Below are 22,808 nucleotides of genomic sequence, written 5' to 3' on the forward strand. Positions count from 1 at the left end.
CAATAATCAAATATCAGTTCTCTGCTATATTTATTACTATGAAACACCTCCCCAACCACTGCTGAGGTCTGATTGTCTGCTGATACCAACATGATTCTGATGTTTCTGTGCATGCCTAGTGTGAAAACAGAGGGTGTAAAAATGCATGTGACAGTTATTGATAGTGACTGACAGTAATGCGTGTGTATGTGTGTGTGGGCGGGCTTAAACATCTCACTAGAGAAACTCATAATGCACATTTACTTTCCCTCAAGTGACAAACCCTTAATGAAAATAAATCTAGGACTGAGCTAATTGTGTGTTGATGAGTAATGCAGAAGGCTGGTAGGCTTTTCTTCAGCCAGAAGTAGCAAAGCCTGTGCAAATGTCTGGGTACCTTACAGAGTTACACTCCTTTTGGCAGAAATTAGAGCTTGCAAATGCATTTTGCAGCAGCTCTCTGTTCTTGTAGTTGAAAATTCCTGCAGCAGATGTTGGTTAGCTGGACTGTAAGGGTCATTCAAAAGCTGTAATTTGTGTCTCTTTAGGTAGTCAGGTGTGTTTTAGATCATCAGCTTCTTTCAGCTTAATCCTTTTGACATGATTGACATTTGCATCCACAACTTGCTGGTAGTTTGCTGTATAAGCCCTTCTTCCCGCCACCCCTTGAATATCAGCAAAGTTACTGGCAGCAACACGAAGCCAAATCTCAGCAGATCCTCCCCATGAAGGACAGAGAAACTGTGCATTAGTATTTGCTGGAAACTTTGTGATATATGTTTGATTAGCTACAGAGACTAATCAGCCATGAACACACAGACGGACACACAATATATGTCATTTACATCTTCTGTGTATTTCTTAAATCACTGGATTGATGCTGTTATTAAAACAAGTGATCGCCCTACCAAGTGTTAAAAAGAAGTCAAGTCCAGTCAGATGTATTTGTATAATGCTTTTTACAACTGTTGTCGTCACAAAGCAGCTTTATATAAATAGTGATTAATAAAAGATAAGAAGAAGAAATAACATAAGATATGAAGGATCAAAGACCCCCAGTGAGCCCCAACGGCGACAGTGGCAAGGAAAAACTCCCTTAGAGCTGGAGGAAGAAACCTTGGGAGGAACCAAGACTCACAAGGGGGACCCGACCCGTCCTCCTCTGATCAGAACTAGCAGTGGTAGGAGGGTGTGCCGCTGGTCGGCTATGGGTGGTGGTGGGTGGGGGCCTGCTGGTTGGACCGGTAGGTGGCAGCTGGTCTGACGCAGGTAGAGGGGACCTCAGCAGGCAATCTTCCAGCAGGTCGGGCTGGGTGGCCATTTACTCGGAGAAGGTAAAAAAAGAGAGGGTTAGTTCTGAGAGGAATATTATGGAGAGCAGAGAATGTTGGGCAGTATCAGAATGAGTCTGACGACTCCGGCAGGTCTGACTATAACAGCCTACTTAAAAGGAGAGAGCCAGAAGGTAACACAGACACGGGAAAAGAAATGATGCATGCAATTAATATGCTTGACTGGTCAGCTGATATCTGCTATATAAACATTATAGAAATGTTATATATAGATCTCTTTTTTCTTTTAAAGCAAGTGGAAAACATTGTACAGAGAATTAATAAACATTTAGTAATATGGTATATATAGAACTATATTACTACTAAGTACTATATATTGCTGCAGTCCAATAAAAAACATGTATCTCCGTTTTAGTCCGTTTTTAGTTTTCTCCATGGTTTAAACCCTGTAGCTGCTTCTGTGCACTGTGTAAATAATGACTCTAAATAAACTCTTGTTTTACATTGACTTCCATTTAATGTTGAACTCCTGACTCCTGTAAAGTCACTATTTTGGAGATACACAATCTGCAAACTTTAAGGTGTTTAAATTTTTGTATTCATTAATTTTCAAACAAATCATCTTATATCTTAATCAACTTCCTCTGGTAGGTCTCTCTCTTTACAGACCCTAGTGACGTATTAGCGGGTTTATTTAGTGATGTAAACACAGCGTCGCTACTGTTGAGCTCAGAGGGTGGATTAAACTTTATTTGTGCTGAAATATTGATTAAATCTCATAACTAACTCTCATTCTCTCACCCCTCCCTTATCCCTCTCTTCCTTTCTCTCTCTCTCTCTCTCACACACACACACATACAGCTGCTCCTCTCAAATAAAATGCAATGTTAACAGTAAAGCTTTAATAACATACATTGTGTGTGTGTGTGTGTGTGTGTGTGTGTGTGTGTGTGTGTGTGTGTGTGTGTGTGTGTGTGTGTGTGTTTATGTGGGGCTGATTGCAGCATTTCATGATACAGATACAGATACTCAAAAGCACCTGTGTTCCAGTCTGACTTAAGCAGGACATCCTGAGTGAAAGAAGAGAGACGACAACATCAGTGATAAAGTATTCTGCAAAATACCTTTGAATAACGGCACTGATATCATCTGGACGAGCAATAAAAAGAGCCCAGCGGGAGACGAATGCTCAAACCAACAGGAATATAAACTAGAATAAATAACTGATGGGACAGAGTCTTTGGTGCAGAGCAGTGACTCACTAGCCTTTCATAGCAAATTCATCACAAACAATATCACCCTAAAAGAGGACACACACACACACACACACACACACACACACACACACACACACACACAATGGTACAAATTATAATCCATGTCCATATCTTACACATTCCCCATCTTCCCCATCTTGTCAAAACACTCGGTTCAGTGTAGGGCCCAAAGCTCACAAGTGAGATGGAGAGAAAGTTAACAGTTATACATACATATTTCAAAATGTTGAAATGCCTATTTAAAACACACACACACACACACACACACAAACAAGCCCAAAACCAAAAACACAGAAATAAATACATGCATAAATTAAGAGAACTGATGCAGTAGAGGTTTTGTGTGTCTTCACAAGATCCTAAATGTGCCTCAAGGGCTAAATAAAGGTCCTCTCATTATCTCCATCATTAAAACACGTAAGACGCTCAAGGTTTTATCACAACCTCACACTTAGGCCTCATTTGGGAATAAAAAAAGGAGGAAAAGAGACTGGACAACAGAAAGAGGAGGCTAATCAACCATTAATGCTCCTATAAGTACCAACCAGTAATTGTACAGTAGATACTACATAGTTTTGTGAAGCCTCTACACAAGCATCATTGGAGGTCCCCCCACACTCCAGTGGTTGTGTGTGTGTGTGTGTGTGTGTGTGTGTGTGTGTGTATGTGTTTACTTGTAGAGGGGTTCTGTGGTCATGGAGATTTTATGTGAGATCATTTTGGTTAATTACTATAACACTCTTTATTATTTATTTATTTAGGTTATTTGAGATGTTATAGATATGATAAATAATAAATTCATATAATGTAATGTTCTGATATTCTTCTTCTTCTTCTTATATTTAGATTTTCTTAGAGCAAGATATTAGATTAAGCCTACAACAAAAAGCCACAAGAAAATAAAACTAATGACTAAACTAAATATGTATCAGTACATACTTGAAAATTATATTGTTCATTATTTATTACTTTTATATGTATATTGTTGTATGTAGACAACTGACCAATGATATTGCTCTCCCTGACTTTTAAGACCTGCTGAGGACAGATAAGATTTCTTCACCTCATGATGCCGTGTCGGCAGTCATGAGGCCCCTGGACGCTGGCCCCGCAGATAGTGTAGGAATGACCCTAAAATTGAGCCAAAGCTGTAACGGAATGAAATGAACCCAAGCGTGGCAGAGACGTCTCTGTGCAGCACACTTTGTGCTTTGAGAGGTGGCAAGAGAGAGTAATGCGGAATGAGGAGCACTGAGTTACTCCCACTGACTCATCAGCATGACTACAGGCCACTGCTCCTGACTTAGAGAGCATGAAGTCCACAAAGCGCAGGATCTCCCAGTAGATTCCAGTTCAGATCAGTACAGTAGTTAGAGATTTCTGTCCTAATGTGAAAAGACGCAACTGCTTTTAAAAACACACACAATGTACCGTCATGATTTGTGCCTTAGTTTAGTTTAAGGGCTCTTATTTTGTAAAATAGGAAAACAGTATGTGAGCATTATAACCCTATATATTTTAGTTTGAAATATTATTTCAGAAAAATACTTATTTGTATTTAAATTATCATCGTAAAACATGCTATATCATTGCTATATCCTCACACAATTCATTTGAGGTTTGTTTGAGGTCATTTGAGGAGCATTAGCATCTATTAACATTAGCATCCATTAGCACACACAAATTTAATAGGATTTAAAGATTGAAAATTGGGTCGACTAAATAAATTTAATACAACATCCTAAAGTCCATTAACACCAACAATGTGAAGCGACATTAGTGCATTTTGTAAATAGTAATGTAAACATTTGAGATTATATATAAAACCTGTGCATTTCATTTGGCTTTAAACCAGAGCAATATTGTACATAGTGTGTGTATAGTATATGTACAGTGTAAGGTGCATGTATTTGGCATTGTACAATGTACAGCGAAATGGGCCCTCCGCACATGCAGTGAGTACACACACACACACACACCCAGAGCGGTGGGCAGCCAACTCCAGCGCCGGGGAGCAGAGAGGGTAAAGGGCCTTGCTCAAGGGCCCAACAGTGGCACCTTGCCAAGCCTGGGAATTGAACCCACAACCCTGTTATCGATAACCCAGCGCTCTAACCTAATATGTGCAGTATTTCTAATTTGTAATTATAGTGTTTTTACTTCCATGGGAGAAACGACGCACCTATGAAAATGAATATTATTATTTATTTTACTTTATTATTTATTTTTATTTGATTTCTGTTATGATTTCTGGATCTGTAGACGTTTTTAGTGGCGGTGGGGGGCCTCCAAACACACACGTCTGCCCTGGGCCCTCGTAGGACCCCGGTCCATTCCTGGGTTAAGGGGATGCCAGGTACGAAATGAACAGCTAAGGCAAAGGCTAGCGATCTCCGCCCCCCACCTGAATTCAGACAGACCCCTGAATCCGTCCTCCATGCCCGTGTTCTTTTCCCACCCGTATTTAAGCTAACCCCGCCTCCTGCGCTGTGATTGGACAGTGCTCCACACTGGCGTGTCTTAATGCGGTTGTAAAAAACTCGCCAGTCGTTCATATAAAGAGATCCTAACAGTGGGCTCAGGATATCCCCCAGAGCCGGGCTCAAAAAGTACAAACCCTCCATAAACACACAGAAAGGGACCATGAGCGAGTTTCTACTGCGTCTTCAGTCACTCAGTTAGTCGACTACTCCCAGTGCGGACCTACACTTGGGTTCTCCTTAACTGTAGCTGGTTGTATAAAGTGTAAAGTGTTCTGTCTTGCAGAAGAAGGAGGACATGGCGTTCATGGTGAAGCACATGATAGGAGGGCAGCTGAAGGACCTCACCGGGGGTCTTGCAGAGGAAAAACCTGAAGGTGAGAAGTCTGAGGCTGCGGCTCAGGGGATGACACAGGAGGAGTTTGAGGAGTACCAGCAGCAGCTGGCCGAGGAGAAGTAAGTGTTACACCTCCCTCTTCTCACTCCATGGTTCTGTGGAGGATCCTGACTGGAGAGCTGAGACACGAAACGGCCTCTGTTAGATAAAAATACAGCAATGCAGGCAGTAAAGTGTAGTAAAGTGTTCTTAAGGTCTTGTTTTTAGGCTAAATTGGTAGTAATGAGTGAGGTATACAAATAAGGCTTTGATATTTGTACCTTCTTCAAGGTTTTCAACCTATAGTCATTTAAATACATCATTTAATATGATATTATACATTGTAGCTATTAACAGTTTCTTCTGTGCTAAACCTAATTGAGGTATCACTGGTGACCGCATCAGAAATGCTTTATGATTGGTCACTCGTATGACTGAATCTTATGTCTTATGATTTCATATATTATAAACCGCAATAAACAAAGACAAGAATAATCAAGGCTAACAGGCTTCCTATACCTCTAAACACAAGTCCCTATGCTTTAGACACATGCTGGACCTACTAAGACATTACTCTGTACTTACAGAGTACTTGTGTACTTGTGTTGCTTTATAGAAAAGGTCTACTTTAGTCATTACTTCATTGAAGTATTACTTCACTGTTTTCTACCTGTTGCTCTACTCGCTTCTGTTTTACTGTATTAATCCATCTTTCAAAGGGAATTGGTCATTTAGCTGTCTAACAACTGCTCCAGTCTGGAAGCAGAACAAGCAAACTAGCTGTATCCAAACAAGCATAGCCCATAGGCACCCTTCCATTCACTGGCTTCACTTTCTTAATGTTAGGCTTTCTTAATGAACAGCCTACACTTTTAGATCATACTCTGACCACCTTAGACCCCATACCCTGCTCTAATTCACCTGGCACCCAGCACACAAGCAGCGTGGTACGTTAGTTAACGAGTTGGACCAGGTGTGCTAGATGACGTAAAGCTCAAAATGTCCATAGGTTTCCAGAACTGGGGTTTGGAAGCACTGTTTTAGCATACTCCCTTCTCTGAGGCACCCACTTCAACTCCAGAGGGTTTGTCAGATAGCCGATTAGCTGGATCAGGTCTATTAGAGCAGGGGAACCGCCAAAATGTGACGTACTCCAAAAACCCTTTCGATATCTTTGAGTCCAAGTCTTCTGCACAGAGTTTTGGAGCCTGGTATTTCTTTTCTGCCACCCAGCACTATAAAAATAGCATCAGCACCCCTTTCTCATGTGTAATAGGAGGAGAGATCCGGAACGTTGGTTTTTATTTACAGTCCGCTGTACCTTCGATCAATACTGTATGTCACAGTGCCCTCTAGGTCCATGCTTGCCTGGTCCACACTTGAAGTCTGTGACCTCACCTCAGATAATGCATAAACCGCTCTTTCGTCCCTTCCTCCACACCGTTTCTCAGTTTTATCATATTGCACTTTTTTTGTTTTGCATCTGATGTAATTTGTGCACAGCCTGCTAATCTCGAACTCTGGATGCAGGAAACGGTTGGGCTGAAGATGAGCTGCAAATTTGAGCAGGCATAGTGATTTTCTGAATGCATCAAAGTGTGTATTTGTGTCAGGCTGATTTCTGGTGTGTTCACTCAGGATGGAGCGAGATGCCAGCTTCGCTCAGAAGAAAGCGGAGAGGGCCACAGTGAGGAGCCACTTTAGGGAGAAATACAGGCTGCCCAAGGTCTGTAGCATCACAAACCCTCAGCTCATACTAAAAAAAAAAAAAAAAAATCACCACAAAGGCCTAGGCAGTAACTATGACAACTGTGAAACAGGAAAACCAGCTTCAAAGCTGTATTTTCTCCTAAGTGTAGTTATAGGGGTGGGCAATATGACAATATATAATCGTATTGTGAAATTATGTGTATTATTGTGATTATCGTGATAAAACATTTACTTCTCTGAGCATATGGAGGATATCCTCAGTGCCTGTAAAAACACATAACATAACAAGCTGCACATTTAAATTCAAAGAGTGTAATTAGTGCTGTTTAGATGGATGAAGTGCGGCACATTTTCAATATAAGTGACTGTAAAAGTACAGGGACAGTATTTGAGTAGTGGATTTTAAGTATCTGCCGCTACTGGTGTATTCAGTGTGTGTGTCAAAATACTGTACCACGATAAACATTGTGATATAATATTTTCACTATATTTTCCACCACTGTGTGTATAGCTTGGGTGGGGCGATGTACCAACAAAAATCATAGTTTATTGGTGCATGTCATTTCTCAGCCTCTGTATCTTTCTGTCTCTATCTGTGCCTTTAAGATATAGAAATGTAAATGATGTCTGTTCTGATTGGTATTGCCCTTTATTGTACCTCATTCAAAAAGCATTCTGGGCTCATATAATGTATATATAAATATAAAATAAACAGGCAGCTTTTGCAATTTAGTTTATATATATAACTAAATTGTATATATATATATAACTATAACAAAAAATTTGAGGCTTTAAAATGAACCTTTTTAGCTTTAATAGTTCCCATATATATATATGGGAACTATTAAAGCTAAAAAGGTTCATTTTAAAGCCTCAAATTGTGGAAAAACAAAACATCATCACTGTATATCAAACATTTACATTTTATATATAAAAAGGTTTGAACCAAGCACTTTTACCACATGATAAAAACACAACAACTTGCTTTTGCTAGCCTTCTGCATTTTCCCTTTGTAGTGCAGTAAGCAGTACTGCTTAGCTTGTGTCCTTTGCCCACCTGCCCTTTTTTTTTCTCCCCTATAGAGTGAGCTGGATGACACTCAAATTCAGGCTGCAGGTAAAGACGTGGAGCTGCCCACTGAGCTGGCTAAGATGATCGCCGAGGACAATGAAGAGGAGGAGCACAAGCAGTCTGTTCTGGGTCAGCTGTCCAACATTCAGAATGTTGATATGGACCAGCTGAAGGACAAAGCACAAGCCACCCTGGAAGACCTCAAACAGTCAGCAGAAAAGTGTGAAGTCATGTGATCTAGGCCCATATACATCAGCCTCAGGGTGAGGAGAGCTGATCTAAGATCAGATAATTCTCATGGTACTTTTAGTTGTAATAATTGAAGGTGAATTCAGATCAGTCAGTCACTGAAATGTAAACAAAGTCATTCAGAGTGGTTTTGACTAAACTTGTAGACGCAGATTTCTTTACAGTGGTGGTGATGAATGGGAGCCAGGGGTTTCAATGTCAGCAACACACAAAAATCATTTTATTGACTTTTCTAAACCACCAGTCCTCAGACACTGAGTTTTATATATAAGGAGGTTGGTCAAATGGTGAAAAACCATTTTGCCTTATGTTCATCTCCATCATGAATGTGATTTAAAGGTGTCCAAGAATGGAAAACTGTATTTACTTTAGCATAATTGAATATTAAGAGTTCAGTACATTGAGGATCTTGACCATCAAATACTGCCGTGTTCTCCAGCATAAAATAAAATCCAGCACAACCAAAACAGTTCTGTAAAACAGGGCATTTCCTGAACCTCGAAACTGTTACACAACAGCCGGCCCCACAATTGGCCACGGCTTTGCCTGAAGTCCGATCCATGGAAGGGGAACTCAAAAGCGAAAAAAATCCCTACCATCTCTTTAGCTAGCTAACAAAACTGTTATTGTCCTTTCTTACAGTTCTTAAAACAACACAAGCCATGTTGCTCCTGTGTGAGCCATCACGGTGCCTTACTGTAAACCAGCCAATTAGAGCAGAGCTCATTTAAATATTCATGAGCCCACCATAAACAGGAAAATCAGCATTTTATTCAAAGGCCAAAACATATGGGTATGAATGGTCATGTAAAAACGCATCAGGACATTTTCACCCAACAAAGTCTCAAGTAGATTCTATGCAGACTTAAGAGATCAATTTAAAATACTGAATAAATGTGTTCTGTGGCACCTTCAGAAAAATGCTTTAGCCAAGTGCAAAGGCTTTTCTAAAAGCTCTAATAAAACAATGTCTCAGGCATCAGTCTGTGTATTAGTAATGATTTCTGTGATGTATCTTTTAGAGACATTAAACTCTTCAGATGTCTGTGCCCTATGATCACCACCACCACTGTGAACAATACAGACTCTGTAACAGACCATTCCACACCAAACCCACTCTGATTGACTTCACGTCTTTACCATTTAATAATATAGATTTTTTTTGGGGGGGGGGGTGACTGTGGAGTTCCTCTTTAAGCATAAAATCAGAAATTGCACATTTCTTGCGAAACACTAAGTAACCTCAGGGTTGGATATTTTCTGTAATGTCTCCTGCTGAAAATCAAAGAAAACTGAAAAGGAAGAAGAAAGAAATGGGAATATGATAGAAATACAAATAAATTCAGTAGAAAAGTGTTTTTAGTGGCATCAATCAGTTGCATATCGCTGCTGTCCAATTAAAAAAACATGTTTTTCTGTTTCTGTCTGTTTTGAGATTTCTCCATGATTTGCTCTGTACACTGTGCAAATCATTCTGGATAAATAGACCAATAGAAATGCTCTAGATTACTTGGAATAAACTCTTTATTTTACATTGACTTCCATTCAAAGCTAAGAAAATATTTGCCTTCTCCTGTAAAGTCTCCATTTTGGAGATACATCTTTTTCACTGGACAGCGACGTTATGCAGGAGGTACACATTCCCAAATGTTATAGTAACTGCATAATGCCCCTTTCTTCCTAAATGCACTTGTAATAATCTGTTCTGTAGGCTGGACTTTGTCATTAGGTTTTAAAGCCATTTGATGTCATGTGTCTTTCTGTGTCTGCCTGCATCCTATGCAAATATCCAACATTGTGTTAAAAAAAACACAAGCTTCACAAGCTTATACTTTTGTACAGTGTGTATACTGATGATATATATATATATATATATATATATATATATATATGGGTTCTATTATTTATCATAACTTTTTTTTTGCTTGTAAATGTACTACTGAAGACAGCTCGAATAAAGAGGAACTAAAAAAACACAAGCTTCAGCTTATACTTTTGTACAATGTGTATACTGATGATATATATATATATATATATATATATATATATATATGGGTTCTATTATTTATCATAGTTTTTTTTTTTTGCTTGTAAATGTACTACTGAAAGCAGCTCGAATAAAGAGGAACTACTTACAGAAAGTCAGAAGCGGTTGGGAACAATTTCAGTGTTGCAACGCCTGCCGCTAAAGCAGCTGACCTCTCTGTTTACAAACTTGGGCTTCTCCGATTTTATTTTCTATTACAATTAAGCCCTGAAATGGAGACTCAAGCGGACCCCTTTTATAGACGCCTGCCTAAAGTGGTAAGATGGAAAATCTGTTAATTATATAATTTTATTGGCTTTTTAGCTACGTGAATCCCTCGTTCCACCTTAAACGCCGTAGCGACAGTAGTGGCGGATGTATACAGGCGCCGGCTAGAGCTGCAGCATTTAAGGTGGAGCGGAAATTACAGCGAGAGGTTTCACTCGGCTCTGTTGAGACTTTTCAACGTGAGAGATTTAGATAGCTAGCACTGGCTAGCAGGTGAGTCTTAAGGTAGCACAGAGTCTGCTGGCGCTTCTCCTGCTTCGCTCAATATCCGAGGAAGGGAGGACGGCTGGCTCGGTGGTGGTCAGACCGTCCTCAGGGACCCTAGTCCACATTTTTGTTAGCTTGCTAAAGGAACAAAACTGGGTCGGCTGGGCTGTGGGTCTTTTGGACCGGTTTGGGGTAGCGGATTGGCAGACCCCCTGCAGCGTTCCTTAGTGCTAGTACCCTTCGCTGCAGGTCCAGAGGGTGGAGTCGGAGCACATCCAACAGCTCCCTCTGTGTGGTTTCACTGGTGTTGCTATTATAGTCTAAAATCCCCCACAAAAATAATATAATAAAATCACCTGTGCTTTATAGCTAGTTAATATTGACGAAATATCAAATAATATTGAAGCTTAATTCTCTTATTCGATATTTTTCAGTAATATTAATGTAATGTAATATTACGACTTTTATTGATTTGAGCTATTCTCCAAAAAGAAGTCGAGCAGATCTGTCCCATTTATCTTCTGCCACCTGACCTCATGAAGGACCGTGGGCGCCTGGGCGACCAAAGGCTGGTTAGATTACAGTGATAATGGATGAACAGTCGATCCCGGGACAGCAGTGAAGGTCTGCGCTTTATGGGAGAACCAGGTGGTTCAAAGCTGGGCTGATTTGATTCATTTTGCCCTACAGGAACTTCATGCGCACCTCAACGGCTCTGTCAGCTTCGAAACGATGGAGAAGCTCATCGCCCGCAAACCCCATCTCAATATCGAGCATAGCATGACGGCCATACGCAGCGGACAGCGCCGCACCCTGGACGAGTGTGTACTCCTACCAAGTACCCTGAGCCTGCACACTTTTATTTGGTTCTCTTAAAGCAGTGTTTCCCACCCCTGTGCATGGTGTACACTCACTCACAACGTTTTTTGAGTTCACAAATGTGTTTAAGGAAAACAAATGATCTTAGATGTGTGATTTATTTTTTCATACCTAAGAAGAATAGATAATGGGTAATATTAAAAAATCTTCTTATTAATTTTCTCAATTTTCTTCTTAACTTATGATTAATTTTAAGAGCAGTGAGTATTCTCAAACAATGGAAGAACATCACTAAGAGTCTCTTAGGGATTTTAATATTTTCAAATGTAATTTTTGGAGAATTGCATTTTTGCTCTTAAAATGATGGACCCCACTGCACTTGTAAATTGAACAAATCCCAAATAAGACATTGGAATGTTTTAAGAAGAAATCTCTTGAAAAAAGGCCCATTCTTATGGTTTTTCTAGTGTTTATCTTAAGATTCTTCATACTTTCATTCTTAGGAAAGCTTTTGTAAATCTGTACCCATGGGAAGATTTGGGAAGCACGGTCTTAGCTGCATGGTTCAATGACGTATCATATTTACTCAGTTTCTCCTGTACCCTGTCAGCCAAATCCTATCTTTCTTTGGATTAGAATTGGTGATTTTTTTGGCTGGCAGTTTGTGCTGTGTCTTACTGAGGAAGTGTGTGTTTTTAGAAGAAAGATGCTCAACCTATCCCTAAAGCAACTCCATGGGCGTCTTTGTGGCGGGAGACCTTTGACCACTGATGCTGCTTGCATTATTGCTCTTCTTTTTGCAGATGCTTCCAGGTTTTTAAAGTGATCCATCAGCTTGTTGACTCAGAAGAGGATATCCTAATGGTAAAGGCTGTTTGCTTTGCTTTTCGGTTAAACCCTGGTAAAAGAATTCATGAGGGGTCTTTTATTCCAACAGGTTGCGAAAGCAGTTATTCAGGAGTTTGCTGCAGATGGGGTGAAGTACTTGGAACTGCGCAGCACTCCGCGTGAAGAAACGAAAACAGGTAGTGTGTTTGTTTTCTACAGATGTGGTGGGGAACCTTATTTATATAGTTTTTTATTATTTAATTTTTCTGCTTTTTTTTTTGTCCAGGTCTGTCTAAGAGAAGATACATCGAATCAGTCATTGAAGCCATCCATCAATGTAAGCAAGAGGGCCTAGACATAGATGTCAGGTTGGTAAGTCCTTCCAAACCTGTTGAGATACTCTGGTGTTCTGCATTTGCTGAGGGGGGAAATTGTCTGTCCATTTCTGTTGAACAGGTTTCTTTTGGCTGTAGACCGCAGAAATGGTCCTGAGGTGGCTATGGAGACGGTGAAGCTAGCAGAGGACTTCATGTTGTCCAGTAATGGTTTGGTAGTCGGACTGGACCTGAGTGGTGATCCTACGGTCAGTACAGCTTTCTCATTGGTCATCAAGAGGGTTGAATAGCTTGAATAGGTCCACAGTCTAAATATGGCCTTGGCCCTGCAGTATACCAGACTATTTGCACTGTAATGGTCTGTAGAATTGATGTAACAAACACTAAAAGGTATAGTTGGTGTAATAAACATGAACAGAAGAAACAGAAGGAACATGTTGCTCTTAGTTTGATGATGTTTCATGAGAGTAGCTCCTGAAACTTAAGCGGTTTGTATTGCTTTAACAACTTTCTAAAAATGCTTTATGTTGGTCTTTAAAAGGTGGGCCATGGAAAAGACTTGCTCCCAGCTCTCCAGACGGCTCGCAACTGTGGGCTTAAGCTGGCACTGCATTTGTCAGAGGTTTGACTATTTATAGCTAACCTCAATACTAGTATTAAAATTTCAAGTATTGATCTTATCTCCGAGGATCCAGTTATATTGCAATGTACACCGTTTCAGATTCCTTCTCAGAAAGAGGAGACTGAGCTACTGTTGGATTTACCTCCTGATAGGATTGGTCATGGGACATTTTTACACCCTGAAGTTGGGGGCTCAGACAGTCTTGTGGATAAAGTTTTAAAGCAAAACATTCCTATAGGTGAGTAATGATCATTACACCTACTATCACTGTAGCCATACACTTTTATTGGATACTTTCTCCAGGTTGCATTTGGCTAGATGCACATAATGTATCATTTTTTATGTGTTTCACTTAAAGGACCCTTTCTTCCCTTTTTGGAAGTAAAAGACTATATTATAGAATGTAAACACTATTGGGGTTTCAGATTGACTGCCCGGAACGTATGGCCCACATACAGAAACTGCGCTGCAAAAACAGCAAAGGGTGGATTTCCCAAACCAAACGTCAGAATCGTACAAAATTTCGAGCGCTTCCTGAAACTCTTTGTAACTAATGGAGTTCTTAAATTCATTTGTAAATTTAAGGTTATTCTGACCCATTCATAACTCACAAAATCTTTTACACGCAGTGGTACCTCAAAAATAAAAGCCTGCTAATTTTCCTGCTGCTAAAGGAGTGTCAGCTTTGGTTCAATTACAAAGAACCCTCAGGTGCGCACCTAGGATTGCAATATTCTGGGAATTTTGAAAGTTGGGAAATTTACTTAATTAACTCAAATTAATGGGAATAAAATGAGACTATTTAAAGTTGAGAAACTTGCATATAGTTGGTAAAAATATACTGAAGCATAATCTTGGCTAAAATGATATGATACCAAAACAGTTGGAATAGCAAAGCTGCTCCTTAACTCCCATACCCCACCCCCTGCATTCACTGTTCATTCTCCAGATGTCTAGATGATTTCTAGATGATTTCTGGTAAATGTATTTGTATTGTTATGCCTTCATTCCTGCTGTTGACAAATAAAATAGTACATTGATGATAAATTATCAATTATCCAGTATTTCCTATTTCAATAAATTCCCAAAGTTCCCAAAATTTCCATGGAAAGTTACAATTTTGGAATATTGCTAAAGTTCCCATGGAAAGATACCAGTAATTTAAAGGACATCTTTTGGAAATTTTTCACCCCTTTCCAACCCTATGCGCGTGAGACAAGCAGGCCCAGACCACCCAAACCTGTGAGTCTCTGTCCATTTTTAAACAAACTCTGGTGCGATTCGTTGGAATTATGAACACAATATGAACCAAAGGCATCTAAGTGAACAAAATACAGAGTTGTGCACGGACACAGGGTCACTCCTGCCCGTAGAATCTAGTTCCAACTGTCTCCGCATCTGCTCCGCCCCTGCTCGCCTGATCACGGGTGCTCAGCTTTAACTTCTACCCGGAGCTTTAGTTTTGCGGGGCGGTGTCCCAAACCAAACCCTACCACACTACACTCTGTTTCACAACTATCCACCATTAGAATTGTATTCTTTAGTGCAGTTGCCTCAGTAAAGTAATGACGCGTGTGGCTGCTGTGCATTGCGGCTCATTCAAATAGCGTTGCAGACCTTAACACTTCAGTGGTGAGTGGCTGGGACTAAACGTCTGTTGATTTCAGTGCCGCAGTGTCCATTGTCTGATCATTGTAAAGAATAAAGAGAGGTAGGTAATGGTCATGTCAAAATGAAGTGAGAGGACGAGAAAGTCAAATATAAGAAAAATGTAGGAAATTGTCCCTTTTAAAAAGTGTTCAGTCTAGCTAATCGCTCCTCTAATACAGGGTTTGCATTTTTCTTCACTTTTCAATATTCCCTTACAGAGCTGTGTTTGACCTCCAATGTCAAGGGTCAGACAGTACCTTCATATGACAAGCATCACTTCCAGTATTGGTATGCACGAGGACACCCTTGTGTACTTTGTGTAAGTGTGTCTTGTCTCTTCTTATTACAAATCTGCTCGTACCAGTTCTGGCCAATTCAAAATAACTGTTTGAACATGCTTCGTTCTTGTCCTGTTTCTCCTCTCAGACGGATGATAAGGGGGTCTTCTGCACAGATCTCTCTCAGGAATACCAGTTGGCTGCTTCTACATTTGGTCTTAGTCAGGAGGCTGTGTGGGTGCTTTCCCAACAGGCCATTCATTGCAGCTTCGCTCCAGAGCCTCTAAAGCAGCAGCTGGAGCAGAGGTGGGCCGAGCTCAGGCCTCATGTCCTACACTGATGAACCTTCTACTCGGCCAGTGTGTTTTAAACAAGTGTCTGTCCGGCGCTATGATTCAAATCCTGGTCATGCTACTAGTCATCGGCAGCCTGGCCCTGAGAGAGCACAATTGGCCTCGCTCTAACCTGGGTGCGTAGATGGCACTTTCTCCCCACATCACTCCAGTGCAACACTAGTCAACACTGGCATCTGCTGGCCGATGCATCAGAGCAGAGTACACAGAGCTGTCCTCCAAGCACATTGGTTGCCTGGTGATGTTGCGTCTGCAGCAGTTTAGAAAAAGTGTTGGGATCATTGCGTGTGATGGGGGGAGAATATGTATGGGTTGGATAATTGGCAATGCAAATTACCCAGCTCAATTAAAAATCCTGCCCAGTGGACCAGCCTTGACCGTACCTCAGTTTTAGACAAGGGAAATGGACGTCTTCTCTACTGAAGTATTGATCCTAATATGACTTCATAATTTTTCAGTCTGAAGGCTCTTTTAGTCAGCACTGAGTAAGGTACTCTTTTAACTATCCTACAAAAGGCAGATGGTGAAGTAGATTAAATCACTCTTCTGTATAGATGGTTTAAACACTGTGTAGACATTGGTTTTATAACATTTCACATTGATTTACAGTTGGGCAGCATCATTTTAAGTGGAGGCTTTTCAGATAAGTGAATAAGTCTTGATCTACCTCATTCTATTAGGGATGAATGTGTGATTTGCACATATAAAAAGAATTTTTCAACTCTTCACATCTCTTCACTGTTATTCTGGGCATTGTTTTATGAAACAAGAAGGCAAATGTGACTCCTTCCAGCAGGGGGCGTGCGTACAACAGAGATCACTATGAAGTATTTGCTGACATTTCCCTGTGCATCTTTTACTGCTTGATGTTTCAATAGTTTGAGGTCTTTTCGCCTTCAGTGTTGTTGGAAATTTCACTTCTTCTTAAGCAACATATCAGTCAGATCACCTATGCCACACTAGAGTGCATTTGGAAGAGCCTGCAGTGTGGAGTTAGCTGCTCCACAGGACAATTGATGGACAGTTTGTGTACCTCCATAGGGTGCCTTCCTCAGTAACTACCCATTAGCCAGCGGGCTGCAAACACAAATAAGCTTGGAGTGGACAAAAGATGCCTCAGGGACCATTAAATGACATACACCTTCTGCCCAGCACTGATGACAAGGACTGTTGTTCAACAGTGCCTGCTGAAAGAGTGTAGGAGGATCCCTGTGCACGTCATTCATCCTCATGGACTGATTAACCTTGATATGGACCTGTCCATCAAACACAAGGACGTGAGCTCTTACAGCTGTAGACTCATATACTATACAAGAAGTTCTACACTTCATAGTGTTGCTATTAGTTACTAGTATATTCTATACTACTATAGTACTATATTATAGATGCATACTATATAATAACCGTTATACTACACTATACAATAAGTTACTATATGGACAAAAGTATTGGGACACCTGCTCATTCATTACTTTTTCTGAAATAAGGGTTTTCCTTTGGAGTAACCATCTCTGCTGTCCAAGGGAGGCTTTCAACTAGATTGTGGTGCATTGCTGTGAGGATTTGATTACATTCAGCGACAATGGTGTTAGTAGGATGTTGGATGATCATCACCTCAACTCATCTCAAAAATATTGGATGGAGCACCAACCATCATTCCAAAGAACACAGTTCCTCTGCTCCACAGCTCAATGCTGGGGGGCTATATACCCCTCTAGCCCACGTCTCGTCTCGTCATGTTTATCTTCTCCAGGGTCCTACTTTGTTGGCTGTGCGAGTGTGTACGCTCGTGCATCTGAACATCTGTGTCGGCAATGGGTGAATGCTAAATGTATTCATTAGAAGGGGTGCCTACAAACATTTGGACATATAGTGTAAGTTTGTAACTGTGAATTCCTAGTATTTCCTAATAAAACACTATACTATATAATACAGTAACTGTAATATTCTCCCACAAACTGGGACGAGCTGGTGTTGGCACGTGCCTCCATATTTCAGATGTCTCTGTTTGGCATCTAAACAATTATTGATTTTATTATTTTTTTCTTCCCCTCTCTCTTTTTCTAGCTGGAGGCAGAATAGATCCCAATGCACAGCTCTCAACAGTCACTGCTGCTCTGTCTGGCTGTTTAGAGACTCTGTGGACCACCCATTGTAGGCTTGTCTGCCATTCTCTTTTATCACCACGGTCTGTCCTGAGCCTGAAAGGGGTAAAACTGGGTTCAACCTGTTAAAGGGGACGTCCCCTAAGCCCATAACTGATTAGGCAAGTGATGATTACGATCTGTGCTGAAAAGTATCTCTCTGCACAAATAGCTGTCATATGGTCTGCAGTCATTTGTAGTGTCCTGCCGATTAGAGAATGGTGGTCTTTGTTTGTGGTATGATCTTATGAGCCAGAGATTTCATTCCTCACTCTGTGTGCAACAGCTCTGCTCTGTGTGGTTGAGGTGCTTTAGCATACTGGAGTTTAGGAATTGTCATTTGCAGTGTTTCTTTTGCTCCTGATAAAATTGTCGACCCTCTCATTGTGCTGCTCAAGGTTGGACCTTTTTTCTGCTTTACACAGTATACGTTGTGGGTGTATTTGTGGGTGGGGATATGGATCTTTTTCATGGTTGGGCAGTGGAGGCTTAGCGGTTGGAGCACCGGGCTATTGATGACTGTTTTGGATTCGATACCAGGGCTCGGCAAGCTGCCGCTTTTGGGCCCTTGAGCAAGGCCCATCACCATTTTTGCTCCCTGAGCGCCCTTGAGCGTGTGTGTGTGTTCACCGCACGGATGGGTTAAAGGCAAAGGCTCTTCTCTGGTCTGCCTAGCGTCAGCCAATGGCCTTTTTAGCCTTGCTTTTACCTTCTCTAGAAGTAGCCGCTGTGTTTAGCCTCAAGGCTTTCCCTAGTGGGCTGGGTGTGTGTACATTTTTGGGTGTATAAAAATGTTAAATATAACGAGTTGAGACTGTTGGGTTTTTGATATAGGGAGTTTCACAATGTTAGTTAAGCTGGATTTTCTTTTTAATGAAGATACAACACCGTTTGGGGTTCATGGTACACTGTGTGTCCAAATCTTTGTGGACATCCCTTCTAATAAATGCATTTAGCTGCTTAAAGTTGCACCATTGCTGACACAGATGTGTAAATGCATGTGCAAACACCTTGCCAATATAATGGGACTCTCTGGCAGAGAAACCTATTGACACCATGCTAATACCAAGCATGGGTCAGAGGGGTAACCCCTTCCCCCAAGCTTTAAGTTGTGGAGTAGTGAAACTGGGTTCTTTGGTAGGATGGCACCCCATCCAATACTTTTGGGATGAGTTGGGGAGCTGGGGATGAGGTTGGGAGGTAATCATCCAATATCCTGCCCAAGCTAACAGTTCTTATTGCTGAATAGAATCAAATCCTCACAGCGGTGCTCCTCCAAAATCTAGAAGAAAGCCTTCTTTGGACAGTAGAGACAGTTACTTCAACAAAAGCTCTCTTCCATTCTTCTTAATGCACTACAGCACATCTTATTAATATTTAATGGCTTAAATGAATTTTACCTTCTGCATTAAAGCTGGGAGATCACTCCATTGCAAAGGAATGCAGTAGAGGAACCACATCTGTATTTGAGGTAAAGGGAACATAAAATATATCAGGTGATTCATTAAATTCAGATTTGCTTTATGCTATTTTTGCCAACAGTCAGCAACGTGCAGCTATGAAAGGCCATCTGTGATATTCTCAGTCCTGTCGTCCATGTCCTGCTATCACAGCACCAGATGGGCTTTCATCTTCCTGCCCCTCATGTGAGTGACAATTGGAAACAAAGAAACAGCATTAGCTGCAGCCTGAGAGAACATTTCCTCACAGTCTCACAGTGCATCACGCACAGAGGTGACCAAAGCTGGGCCTCTAAGCCTGTCAGAAGGGTCAATTACAGTAGCAGTGGTGTGTTGTGTGCACAAAGAGCTGGCCTTATTGTGCCTGCTTGCAAAGTGGAAAATATTTGACAGGCTCCTAATTAAAGGAGACACACGACTCCGCAACTCACAAAGCTCGAGGTCAAGCTCAACAATACCCAGGTGCATTTGGGGCGCTAATCACCATTTTTACCTGCCTATCCCTGAAAGAATGCAGTCTAACGAGAGCACAGTGTGTCGGTATAGCACAAAATCAGGAAAGCACGCCGTGGTGATTAGCGTGGTCCCGGAAATAAACCGGCTACTGGGGGAAAAAAAGCCTTCAGCAGAGCTGCTTTCCTTTCTGTTTCGCTCAAAGTCTTTCAGACTGCTTGAGTGTGGCCCTGATAAAGAACAATGAAAATGAATGGTTATGGAATTAGGGTCTGTAATGCTCCGTCTTTATTGTTCCCACTCAGGGAAGAGTGATTACAGAGCCAGCTCATTAGTCACCAGTCTAGGTGCCTTTAGAGTAGCATTAAACTACACTGCTGTAAAAGTATCGCTACTTCAGTGAAATTATGACTCAAGCAGAAGTAAAACTAATGGCATTAAAAAAGTAAGTAGAGTGCCCAAACCCTCCTTATGTTCCCTGTAGACCTTAAGAGGAACTTCTTGATACATCCAGCATCTCCCATTATAAGAACTAGTTTGTTAGCGACTTAAGAGCTTCATTCAAACCCATGCATAGCCTGTATATTCCCACCAATTCTAACTCACAAATCTCTTTTGAAGAACACGGTTGGTTCTTTAGGGAGCCAGAAGTGTTTTTTTGATGGCATCGCTCAAAGAACCCTTTGTGGCATGTCCTTTTTAAGTTGAGGAAATAATGGCCTCTGCATGGGGTCTTCAGCTTTAGGGCTTCTGCTGGGTGAATTGAGAGCAACACTTGAAGAACTGATGGAAATGAAGTTTATATGGAGTGTAGGCTCTTAGGCACAAACTGGGAGGTGGGAGGTTCTTATGGTTGGGAAAGATTTATGCAGTTCTTATGTAAATTATGTAAATTCTTTAGCATTTAGAGATGCAGACTATGATTGATAAAGTCTAACACTGATGTATTTAGTCAATTAAGACAAACTAAAATCTTTGGACCTGGGAGAACATTTACAGTGAGTCCAAGAAGTATTTGATCCCTTGCTGATTTTCTTCGTTGGCCCACTAATAAAGACATGATCATTCTATACTTTTAATGGTAGATGTATTCTTACATGGAGAGACAGAATATTAAAAAGAAAATCCAGAAAATAAATCTAAGGAATATATATTAATTGATTTGTATTTCATGGAGTGAAATAAGTATTTGATCCCTTAGTATTCATTAGCAGTTCTGGCTTTTACAGACCAGTAAGATACTCCCAATCAACTTGTTACCTGACCTGAAGCCACCTGTTCTCACTAATCACTTGTGTGAAAAACACCTGTCCACAGAATCAGACAGATCACACAGATTTCAAGTCTCCAACATGGGTAAAACCAAAGAGCTGTCACAGGACCTCAGAGTCAGAATTGTTGACCTTCACAAAGCTGGAATGGGCTACAAAAAGATTAGTAAGGTGTTGGATGTGAAAGTAACAACTATTGGTGCAATTATCAGAAAGTTTAAAGAGTATAACATGACAATCAACAGACCTCGGCCCGGTGCTCCAAAGAAGATTTCGCCTCGTGGGGTGGCAATGATGCTGAGAACAGTCAGAAATCGTCCTGCAACCACTCGGCAGGAGTTAGCAAATTACCTGAAGGCAGCTGGGACCACAGTTTGCAAGGAAACAATTGGCAACACTTTGCGCAACAATGGATTCACATCCTGCAGTGCCCGAAAGGTACCCCTGCTGAAGAGAGCACATGTGGAGGCGCGCCTCAAGTATGCCAATGATCATTTGAAAGATGAACCAAGTTATTGGGAGAAGGTTTTGTGGTCAGACGAGACCAAAATTGAACTTTTTGGCCTCAACTCCACCCGCCATGTGTGGAGGAAGAAAAATGCTGCCTATGACCCCAAGAACACTGTGCCCACCGTCAAGCATGGAGGTGGAAGCATAATGTTTTGGGGGTGTTTCTCTGCCAAGGGTACAGGGCTACTTCACCGCATCACTGGGAAGATGGATGGAGCCATGTACCGCACAATCCTGAGGGACAACCTCCTCCCCTCTGCCAGGGATCTGAAAATGGGCCGTGGTTGGGTCTTCCAACATGATAACGACCCTAAACATACAGCAAAGGCAACAAAGGATTGGCTCAAGAAAAATCACATTAAGGTCATGGAGTGGCCCAGCCAGTCGCCAGACCTCAATCCGATCGAAAATCTATGGAGGGAGCTGAAGGTCAGAGTTGCCAAGCGACAGCCCACCAACCTTCATGATTTAGAGAGGATCTGCAAAGAAGAGTGGGCCAAAATTCCCCCTGGTGTGTGTGCTAAACTTGTGGTTAACTACAACAAACGTCTCACCGCTGTGCTTGCAAACAAAGGCTTTGCCACTAAGTATTGAGTGTGTTTGGCAAGAGGGATCAAATACTTATTTTCCTCATTGAAATACAAATTAATTAAAATATATTCTTTAAAATTATATTCTGGATTTTTGTCTTGATATTCTGTCTCTCCATGTTAGAATATATCTACCATTAAAAGTGCAGAAGGATAGTGTCTTTATTAGTGGGCAAACAAAGAAAATCAGCAAGGGATCAAATACTTCTTGGACTCACTGTAGATGGTGTACATTGTTGCAGTCACAACAAATCCTCATATGTCTGAAATGCAAATTTTACAGAAGAAAAACGACTCAGGTTTCTGTGGTGAGAACAGGAAGCAGGGATAACAAGGGGGAACCAGGTCTTTCTATTTGCTCTCCAAAACCACCAGTAAACCTACACGTGTCTTCTGGGTTTTTATATGTAATGCTGGTGAAATGGTGCTAAACCATACAAAGTGGAGTTTTCTGTAGGGACATGCACCTCTCCACCACGAGTGGCCTTTAAAACTTATTTTTAGGCCAAAGCCTGCTCAGATATTTAAAACCGACACCA

At 41.1% G+C, this 22,808-nt stretch overlaps 2 protein-coding genes across 2 annotated transcripts; both read left to right on the forward strand.

Moving 5' to 3' along the window:
* Positions 1-5,151: 5,151 nt before the first annotated feature.
* On the forward strand, positions 5,152-10,335 carry cplx3a (complexin 3a). Its single transcript, XM_072663597.1, has 3 exons — positions 5,152-5,484; positions 7,043-7,130; positions 8,198-10,335. The coding sequence occupies exons 1-3, from the start codon at positions 5,327-5,329 to the stop codon at positions 8,420-8,422; spliced, it is 471 nt and encodes a 156-aa protein (XP_072519698.1). The 5' UTR covers positions 5,152-5,326; the 3' UTR covers positions 8,423-10,335.
* Positions 10,336-10,616: 281 nt separating this feature from the next.
* mapda (N6-Methyl-AMP deaminase) lies at positions 10,617-16,567 on the forward strand. Its single transcript, XM_072663288.1, has 10 exons — positions 10,617-10,739; positions 11,647-11,777; positions 12,579-12,639; positions 12,713-12,800; positions 12,890-12,971; positions 13,060-13,186; positions 13,480-13,560; positions 13,660-13,798; positions 15,429-15,529; positions 15,637-16,567. Exons 1-10 carry the CDS (start codon positions 10,695-10,697, stop codon positions 15,826-15,828), a joined length of 1,047 nt encoding a protein of 348 aa, XP_072519389.1. The 5' UTR covers positions 10,617-10,694; the 3' UTR covers positions 15,829-16,567.
* The last annotated feature ends 6,241 nt before the right edge of the window (positions 16,568-22,808 follow it).

The sequence above is a fragment of the Salminus brasiliensis genome, chromosome 19, assembly GCF_030463535.1.
Source record: "Salminus brasiliensis chromosome 19, fSalBra1.hap2, whole genome shotgun sequence".
Taxonomy (NCBI): domain Eukaryota; kingdom Metazoa; phylum Chordata; class Actinopteri; order Characiformes; family Bryconidae; genus Salminus; species Salminus brasiliensis.